Source organism: Harpegnathos saltator, unplaced genomic scaffold (genome assembly GCF_003227715.2).
Source record: "Harpegnathos saltator strain DR-91 unplaced genomic scaffold, Hsal_v8.6 scaffold128, whole genome shotgun sequence".
Taxonomy (NCBI): Eukaryota; Metazoa; Arthropoda; class Insecta; order Hymenoptera; family Formicidae; genus Harpegnathos; species Harpegnathos saltator.
The window spans coordinates 487501-498062 of record NW_020229904.1 but is presented as its reverse complement, the minus strand read 5'-3'; the positions used below and the strand labels follow the sequence as shown (position 1 = coordinate 498062).

At 46.9% G+C, this 10562-nt stretch overlaps 1 protein-coding gene across 1 annotated transcript in view; it reads left to right on the top strand.

The window, feature by feature from the left end:
* The first annotated feature begins 464 nt into the window (after positions 1–464).
* Hr38 (Hormone receptor-like in 38) overlaps positions 465–10562 on the top strand; it is an 82663-nt gene continuing 72565 nt past the window's right edge. The window contains exon 1 of the mRNA XM_025307684.1: positions 465–1167. Coding sequence (XP_025163469.1) covers positions 1116–1167 — 52 coding nt within the window. The 5' untranslated portion in view covers positions 465–1115. The remainder of the gene's footprint in view (positions 1168–10562) is intronic.

Genomic DNA, 10562 nt, shown 5'->3' with positions numbered 1-10562 from the left:
CTCCATTTCCAAGCGCCGCGAACTCTTCTTCCTCGGGACGGGGGGATGTTACTTTTCTCTCGCGCTATCACGTCCATTCCTCTTGGCATCGATACTTGGCAATTATAAGGAAGCGCGCAAACGACATTCCGACACGAAACTTTGCCTGTGCATTGATCTTGCAGATTGCAAGACTCGTAGCACTAATGGGCAATCTCGAGACAGGCTGTTGCCCTTTTTGATGTTGCAATATTAAAAAAAAAGTTACCTGGATGTTAAAAGAAAATTACGCTATCTCGTTGAAGTTTAAAGCAGCGTTCGTTTAAGAGTTATTTAATATTACGCAATTGACTCAGCTATAAATTTAATAAAAAGATCATTCCAAAAAATAATTTAAAGGAGATCAATGAGCAGGTAAGTAAACGAAACAAACCCACTTTTTTCTTAATCTCTTTATTACTATTTTTTCTTATTGATGTTGGAAATTTCTCGACGAGATTTGAAGCGGCGAGGAAAGGAATCGCGTGCCTTGTCGCCAATCGCCGTAACATCTCGTGCGCTCTGCCGTGTATACGTACGGCGTATTCCGTCTTGGAAAGTTCCTGGTTGTTATCGTGGTTTTTTGCTCAACACAAAAAAGACACGAGTCGATCGGAAACGTATCGTGAACTGTGGACAATGATGCTGACTGCAACGGCAATAATTAACGACGATTAATTCATTCAACGAACGATGATCGTTGAGTGTTAATTGCGAAGCTCTCTCGCGGTATTTCACGCGACGATTTCGGCCCTTCCGCAAAGGGTATCGGTTGCCTTGAAGCAGCACGTGACGGACGTCACGTGGTGTTCCGCGATCGAGCCATTGCGTCTCGAGCCGGCGAGTTACGCACGTACCGCGACGCGGGTCACGTGTGTCAGTGAGTGTTTACAATTCTCGCCGAGTAATGAAAGTATTTCATCGGCTATTGAAGTGTTTGACCGGGGAGTCTCGTCGACACCGCGCCAGTTAACACACGTTTCTCGATCGAATCGTACGTGTCAGTGTCTGTGAGTGCCGATGAGTGCCGGTGAGTGCTACCCGAAGCCACGAGACAGCCAGGAACAGGATAGCGGATCAGGAAAGCGGGACGAAGAATGCAGGACATCGCTGACGTCGGGACGACGCTGATACATTATATATTACCAGGTGCGTCCTGTTCATTTATTTTGTCATCAATCTTAATGTTTTACGAATTCACCGGGAATAAGGAGATATCCCGAGTCGGAATTTAAGATCTACGGTGAAATAGTGATAGTCCACGCGTCACCGCTTTATAAATAATCATGAGCCTCTGATTATTCGTTAACCTGTAATACTTATTTCATGCAACAAAAAATATTGATCCGCACAAGTCGAATATAACGGTCCACGAATATGAATCTACGATGAATTATGCTCTCAACATTCGTAAATAATTCATAACAACGAATATCGGCCCAAGTCTCGCGAGTGTTTGGGTCTGTTTCTTTAATAATATTCCTCGAGACACTTATTCAGTTTTACTTCTTGAGTCTGAAAACACGTTTTTTTCTCGCTTCTGTCTAACCTTGTTATTATGTCGAACGAATCCAAGTATTTATCGATTTTAAATCTTTGTTGATTTTTACCCAACTTCTGTTCTCGTGCTCCTTTTCCAAATCCTATCGAGATTTTTCTGCTAACTATGACAAAATTATCGAACTAAATGAAATAAATTCTCCAAGATATTAACAAAGTAGAGCAATAGCCCGTGTAACATTAAACTTTGAGATTTTCAATAATTCTTCAAAATTGACGAGATTCTGAGACTTTATGTGTGTGTGTGTGTGTGTGTGGAACCAAACTCCGACTCGAGGTTTTACCCAAGATACTTCATGACCCAGTTTCAACTTGGGATCTACCAAACACAAGGTATCTCGCGAATCGTACGCAATATGTTAATAGATAAAACAGAATCGTGTATTGCTCAATTGATTTGTCGATACTTGATTTATTCTTAAACGAGTTCTTAAAGTTACAACTGCGCTCGTGGCGAGACACAGTACTTCACTCGAATGAATAAAACATTCGATAGCATTCTAAGATTTCAACCAATCGAATACATTATGTATGCATTTGGACAGATTAAGACTACTTGTGATGTCTGTCAAATTTTCTGATCGTGCAAACTTATTTGTTGCTTTAAATCACATTTTTCTTTTTTTTTTTTGAGATTGGTTCATTGAGACATATCGCGCTAAAAATTAGGAAGTTGAATAGACTTGACAAGGAGAAAATCGGCTACAAAGTAGTCATTAGACACACCGACATCCTTGACATTGCATCCTTGAAGCATACAATGTAGATTCGTGTGTGAATGTCGGCTAGCTCGCAGAAATTGCGTTTTTAGGACGAAGCGATTTTTCAGGATGAGCGAACGCTCTTCTATCGGGTCGTCTGCTCCTCATTCAGCACGTCGTTTGTCGCTCGCAGCTTTCTAAAATACCTCCGTTAGACCTTCGAAATCGCTTGGGTAAATCGTGTAATCGTTGGCAGACAAGATTTTTCGACGTAGGTTGTTGTTGGGCCTGCCAAACAGCCACGCGAACATCACGTGCCAAAAACTAGTAGCAACATCGCGTTTGAATTTTCATTCGATGTCGAGAACGAAGCGAAAGGCTTGATGCGAAATACTTTTTATTTTACTGCTTTCCATAGATTTGTCGAACGATATCAGCCAGGAGATACAGACTACGTTTACACGGCGATTTAGAACCGGTTTTAAAATTTAAAACTTTAGTAACACCTGTAACCTACGTTTGCACGAACAGCGTTAAATCGATTTAATAACTTCCGTTATTGTAATTGCCGATGTTACATATTGTATATAAACAATTATAATATGTTATAATTATAATATATATGTAACCCTAATGTTATAATTATAATATATATGTAACCCTAATACAATAGAGTCACAATGTTGAGAGAGCGATAACGTCATTAGTTTTACGCTAGTCGTGTAAATACAGATTGTAATATTTGTACTACGTAAATTTAAATTGTATAATTTACCATTTAAATTGCAATCTCGTAAATTGTCATTTTTAAACCCTTTGTTAAATTTTCAATGGAAACTTACGTTTCCCGCTTCATAAATCGTAGTTCTCACTGTACCTCTGATGTCTGATGTCAAACAAAAATATGCATCAAACAGTTAAAATCAGTTCGAAATAGAAATCTATTCAAAGTCGAAGCAAATCAAGCATTCTAATTAAAATGAAAAATAATCTAATCAATCTGGGCCTGGGGGCGTTCGATCAATCCCGCGAAATTTGAGCGTCGTTAAAGTCGATGGAAATTTTCTGAAAATAACCTATCGGAACATCATTTATTCAATTATCGTCGACGAGGTAGTTTCGTTTTCGATGTGCATTGCGTTATAAACAAAAGTCCTATTTGCGTCGCACGCTTCAACGTCGACTGCCGAAGGATGCGATGTTTGTCGATGGCAAATCAGAGATCGACCGAGCATCCCGCGAGAAAGTGGAAATTCTGGCCGAGAGTTTCGCGCGTACGGAAAACTTTCCGCCGTTGCCGGTCGCGGCCGAGCGCGCTTCTTTGATTTATGTATGCATACTTATTAACCCTTTGACTGACTAAAACGCAGTTCTGCAATTTGATGTTTCTAGTATGGCTCGATATATCAAAAATTGAGTATTCAATGATTTTCGGAGCCGCTCTTTTCAATGCCGAATTGTAAAAATAAAAATTCGAAATGGCTAGTCTTCGAATGACCAAGATGAATATATTTATTCGTTACTACACTATTTGTTTTGCAGATTTTGGATAAAAATTTCGTGTATTTAATTTTCTTCATGACAGATGTCCACTTTTATTACGATGAAGTAAAGTTATGAATCTTAGTCTCTATGCTGAGCTCATTATTTTAAATTCGAAAAATTTCGACTTCTCATATCCGTAAACAGTGGCCTTGAAAAGCTCTAAACGCGACGTTTCGATGTACCTTACTTAGCTTTTGAAAATTCATTCTTTGCCAGCTTGATCACTTTCGCGAAATTCAGCTTGCCAGTCAAGGAATTAATCGCGCTCGCCTCGCGCGCTCTCGAGCCGGCGCGAATCACGGTCTATAAATGCCGCAAAAAATAATCCTCCGTGGCGGCCGCGAGAGCGAATACGAGGGTAGTAAGCGGGCAGAGGAGGTTCACTGGCATCGTGCTCGTCCTTTTATACACACTGATAGCGCATTACTAGCGAAGGAAAGGTCATCACACATTATAATAAAAGATTATGCGCCGCGTTGCTCCCGTGCAGTACACGGTACAACGATCTTCAGAACACGGCACAAAGTGCCCGGAAGTTTATTAAAAAAAATCATTAAACAGTTCACACTGGCCCCGAGCCGAGTAATAAGAAGAAATGGTCGCGAGTCACGTGGCGATCGCGCGGCCTACACTCCCCTCTCTCTCTCTCTCTCTCTCTCTCTCTCTCCCCCTCCTCCTACTCCTCTTCCTCCTCCTCCTCCTCTTTCGTCTTCGACTGATTTTCCCGGCGGACGTCGCCAGAACAAATCTCATCGTCGTTATATCCTCCGTTATCTCCGCTGATCGTACAAACGCAAGCTGACTCGACACGACACGTTGGTTAGATTAGGTTGGTTAGGTTAGGTTAGGTTAGGTTAGGTTAGGTTAGGTTAGGTTAGGTTAGACGTTTGTTTGTACGATATTTTTTTCGAGCCTCGTTGCCGTGTTTTTTCGTTTTAAAATCGCCCCAACATTTTATCATCACGCTGTCCCACATCGCTTTAGAGGTCAATCTAAGAAAAATGGCACTTGTTTTAATGTCGGGGTACCTATAGATAGATACTACGGAGTCATTCAACGTTGGGGATAGGGCGAATTAATTCCCAAGGTCGTGAACGGTTACAAAACTTCGCTTCTCAGCTAACGCCGGCTGAACTTTGTGTCTCTCGTCGATTGTACAGCGCGCTTTTCCGTCGTCACGCAGACTCGCAGTTTTTGCGAATCGTCAGTCACGTAGCACTCGTAGTCAGCGTCGCTTCCTATCGAGCACATGACCGCAGGCGAAAGATATGTGCGTTACGTCCTCGCATCTGCATCTTCGCGATCTCGCGCGGACCGTGTCGAGGTAAACCGCTTTTTAGGCGGACGAAAGCTCATCTTATGTTAGTAAAATCATGCTCGCGACGCGGCGTGTCCAGCGACGAGAGACGACCTCTCTGTTTGTTTGCGACGCGTTGCCGGAAGAAAGATTGCTTCTGGCGAATCGATCGTGTACGACCTCATGTCTCCCACTACGCCCCCCCGCCGCGCGCGCTCACCAGTCGCTTTCAAATAGTTGCCGTTTCCATTAGGAATTTTAATGATTTCGTCCGTTTTATCGTCGATACCAAACGGTCATCACATCGTTATTTCGTTCCGCGCCGTTTCCATTACAGAAGTTGCCAAACTGCATTTTTGCCGAATTCAAGCGACCACATTTCAGCCGGCTGCGTGTGACTAACGTGCGCCGTTGCAAACTTGTGAATTTACGAGGGACAACAAAGTTCGTTATATCTGCCGTTGGAGCGCGCAGTAACTGAACTTGATCTTCTATCGGCGGACACAAAAATGCTTTCTGTCATTGTGAAATATTTAGCAGTCCACATACATTCGACATTTCGTCAACGCGCCGACGCGCCGCGTCGCCGCCGCCGCCGTCGTGCCGTTTCCTCCCCAAACGAAAATGACAGAGACCAAATGACAGCTAAATAAACCAGCAGATAAAAAATGAAAAATCGTCGCGCGCGCGCGCGCACACGCCCGATATTCGCCCTCTTCCGAGCTCAATTCTATCTGTCTGAATGGTAACGCATCCCACGCGTTTTATTTCTCAACGATGTCCGCTGATACTCGCGAGAGGCGGGACATATTATAGATTATTCGTCAGCCCTTCGACCTCTCGCGAGCGCGCGTCTATCTCTCAAGCACGGGCAAACACCTTTAACCTTCCGCAGTCCGAAATATCTCAGCACGTGTGTGCACTCCATTAATATCCGATTAATACGTATGCTCGCGATTAATATCAGATCAATGACGCTACGGCGTCAAGCGTGACGCAACAACCAGTGCGTACCGTAAACCGAGATAACAAGACCGCTACTCCCGCTAATCGCATTCCCATCGGCGAGCGAAAATAAATCCAACCGTGCCGTGCCGAGAGAGACTACATCCCGGGCGACGAGCGCGAGGGAGCTGCGTACGATCGACAATAATTTCGAAATCATTATCGTACCGCGGCGGCCGATTAATCAAGGTTGCTAATTAATCAAGATGACACAAGGGATATTGCGCGAGCTCTCCGCGCGCGCCTCGTCATTAATATATCAGATATAGACCCACTGGCATCATGAACCCCGCGTTTGTAACCGCCACGATGCGAGAGTCCGATGGCGAATCTCGCTGCGGCGACGGCTCACGTACACGTACACATATCTACATACACACACACGCACACACACACACACACACATACGCAGAGCAGATAATTTCAATTATAAAATCTATCGTTGTATCACGGGACTATACATCGATGACAGCCGATTGTCGAGGCGCGCGGCGGCCATGTGTACCATGTGTTAGTGTGTTCGCCGATAGCGAGGCAGATTGGAAATGTATATTATCTCTGGCGCCGCGTTAGCCCGGGGATACACGGCGCCGTTCATCGTCGATCTTACCTTGTCGAAATCGACGCGATCCCGCCGCCTCGCCGAGAGGCGAATGACTTTATCCGCCTTTATCTTATTACAGACATTTATGTGCATCTCACGACACGATCGTCGCGATAATCGCGCCCGTTGCATTATCGTGAACGCCAGTCAATTGTTGTTACTGTACGTTGCATTGTCAGACGCGCGCGTGCTTACGCCATCATGTCGTTGCACGAAGAGAGAGAGAGAGAGAGAGAGAGAGAGAGAGAGAGAGAGACGCTATCTACATTAATAAATTTGTCTGCCCGTCTGCGCGGTTAACATCTGTGAATTTACCCGTCGCCGTTCGACAAAATTGCTCGGTCCTTCAAATTCGTCGGGTTCTCTCTGCCGTCTACGGACGATTTTGAGCGTTCTGCACTCCCGACTAACCCTGACACCCGGGCAGTTCTTCTTTTTCCGACCGACTTTCGCAGTCTTTGAACTAGAATTTTCTCGTATAGTATAGCGAAAGAGTAGATTGGTGAAAAATATAAGACCCTCGTCGCATCGTTATAGCGGCTTCTCGTGTTGCAAGGCGAAAAAGCCCCGCCGGACGTGAGTATCTCGCAGTCGTCGGAATTTCGGTGATTTAAGATCGCGGACGCGAAAGGGATCGTTCTCCCGTCGGGATGCAAATCACACGTGAATGTTGCGCAGTCGTCGCGCTTACAGAATTTCGTGATTGGATTTCGACGATCGGGAAAGTTACGCGACGTTCGCTCATTAAGGCGGCGCGAGAGAACGCCGTTTCTGCCGTGGCTCGAAGGAAGACGCGTGCTCGAAAGGAGAAACAGGAGAGAGAGAGAGAGAGAGAGAGAGAGAGAGAGAGAGAGAGAGAGAGAGAGAGAGAGAGAGAGAGAGAGAGAACCACTCGAATATTCTTCACAGCTCCCGATTCGAGCGAAACGCGCTCGGGCTCGCAGCGCGACGGACGCAGCCGCCGATTCCACCCTGCCGCGAGCGGATCGAAGTCGACCTTACCCCTCAGCCGGCTTTTCCGGATCAGCGGCTGCTTCATATAGGTGACGGCACGCCGGCATCACAGAGCCGACCACCGCGAGCCCTTAGTGTTTCGTCACGTGTCGAAGTGCTCGATTAACCGAGACGACGTTGGCTCGTGCTGACGCCTCCGCTCTGCCACGCGTGCACCGCTCGCCGGGGCTGCACGCGGGGCGGAGAGGCCGAGAGGGGTATATGGAAGCGCAGGAGGGTGCGAGAGATGGGTGGGCGCGGGGTGCATCGGGTGATGCATGAATGGAGGCCGACGGCGGCGGCGGCGGCGGCGGCGGCGGCGGTGGCGGCGGCGGCGGCGGTGGTGGAAATCGACGACGGAAGAACGTCGCTGCGTCGTTCTCCCTCTCGTTCTCCCCCCTCCTCTCTCTCTCTCTCTCTCTCTCTCGCTCGTTTCTCGATTCACTCCGTCTCCTTCTGCCCTCCGATAATCCACCCTTCTCTTGCCTTCTCCGCCACCCCCATAACTGACCTACGCGCAGAAGCGTCCGACGAGAGCGCAGGCAGAGCGGAGACTTCGTCATCGTTGGCGCAGTGGGGGAAAACAATGACGTCGTCGTGCCACGCCGCACGAGTGATGACGGCACAGGTGAATTGATGACGTAATTGTTGTACCGTTTGTTTCGAGTGGCCGAGTCTGCGCGACGGGATTCGAGATCGAAGTCTCGCTGTCTGGATGATGAGGCGGCCGAGAGCGGCCAGAAGAGAACGCCGGGAACGGCGGAGGGACGTTTCCGCGTGGCCTCGATCATGCTGTTGTGGAAAGTTTTAATTGAGTTCGCCGTATTCGTATCGGGGGCGGATTTTACGAAATCAGGTCAGATATTCATGATTAGAAGTCCGACTCGAGACGAAACGTCTGTCCTCCGCGCTCTCCTACGTTCCTCAGCGCACGTGTGTGTGTGTGTGTGTGTGCGTGTGTGTGCGTGTGTGTGTATATATATATATATGTATATATATGCGATGTTTTAATGGAATTTTAATTTGAAGCGAGATTCCTTGTGAGACACGGGGCGCCCATTTCCGAAACTTCGTGGCGATTGAAAAATCACCGGGGACATAATCCTCGTCCCTCCTCCTGTCCCTCGCACGAAAAATTCGTCCGTTCCAACAACAGCGAAGCTTAATTACGCAAGTTCCACGAGTCCTGCCGAGACGGGATGGAAATTAAGAAAATTGCACGAGACCGAATGAAAGTCCACGGTCCTCCATCGCTCAAGTGGAAAAGCATAATCCGGCGAGAGTCCGTCTGTCCGTTCGTTACGTGACGGGAATAACCGTCACGCAATGCGCAAAGGGAATACCCTTGGAGTTTTGCCTGATAATTGCGGACGCGGCGGTTCCTCAGGTCTAGGATCATTGCGGACAAAATAACGAAATACCGTGACATTCTTACGCGATAATTGTCAGCTATCGGCCGATTACATTACGGGGTTGGCTGGATTGCGCGTCCCTAGGTCATAGGTTAATAACGACAGCACGTCTGCGCACCGCCGATGCATTCCGGTGCATCGCTGCACGCACGAGCTACGAGTATCAGGAGGAGAAAAAGAGAGAGAGAGAGAGAGAGAGAGAGAGCGCTCTTTCCTTGCAGTTTTCTCCCGTCGATATTACAAAACCGGCCATAACCGACATGAGCTCTTGCCGTCAGATCGATCTCGGTATATTTATGACAACGTGCGAGAAGGACGGCGCGTTCGTTAACGCGCGCGCGGCACGTATTACAAAATCATCGTCATCATCAACGAATCGAATCATTCGTCACAGCGGCTTTACGGCACCCGAGGAGGGTATTAATTTGTGGTTTATTTGTGAGTTTAATGCCAATACATTATCCAATTTATTAGCGAACGAAGAGCTAGACGAGACGGCTGGGGGGTTTCTCACAAGGAGATATAATTGAATCCGTCTATAATTGAATTGCCAGAATTGTTAAATTCTCTGGAACGAATTTAACTTTCTTCTTTTTTTCTCCCTTAATTGGGAGAACTCTCTGTGAGGTCTAGCGAGAAGTCTCTCTGAGAATCGTCTGTTTGATTGGAGAAAAAATTGCAATTTTATATTCGGTATATATTTAGAATATACATACATACGACATGTAAAGTAAGTAATGTCATTACCGTAACGCAATTACGACGTACTGATGGAAATTCAGTCGTCTGACTGAAAGCATCGGTTAGAAAAAAGGCGGGGGGGGGGGGAAAGAGCGCAGGAATCTTTGAAGATAATTTAATAGAAGCTTTGATCGAATAAATAGAGCCGTAATCACATGAAACGCCATTACACCGTACACTTCACAGAGAGAGAGAAGGAAAAAAGAAATACCTACGCGACTGTCAGCGCGTGTCAAAGCGTGCGACCGTGCGTAGGAAAAAATACACAAATGGATAATATCATAATTGTAATATAATTATCTGGCGCTCTCGCAAAAACCAGCCAGCGCCGTTGTTTCTGTTACACGCGCGGCTGCGAAACGTTGAAACAGAACGGGGAAGCAAAAGAAACGAGAGTATACATACACACACACACACACACACACATATCTTCGTCTTTCTCTCACGCGCTTCTTTTTCCACCTCGTTCTCTTTCCTCGTCTATCTTCATCCGGAACCGACGTTCGTCAGGTCCGCGTGCCGCCGCTGCCTCGGCTTTGCGTGGGGTTGAAACGAGCGCCGGAGCGGCGGAGGGTACGGAGGCGGGCGGTCGGTGGGTGACGTGCTGACGTCACCGTAGCGGCATCATCAGCCGCGTGGGCCAATAGGTGCGCTCACTCGGGCCGGGTCCATCGATCCGCCGGCTG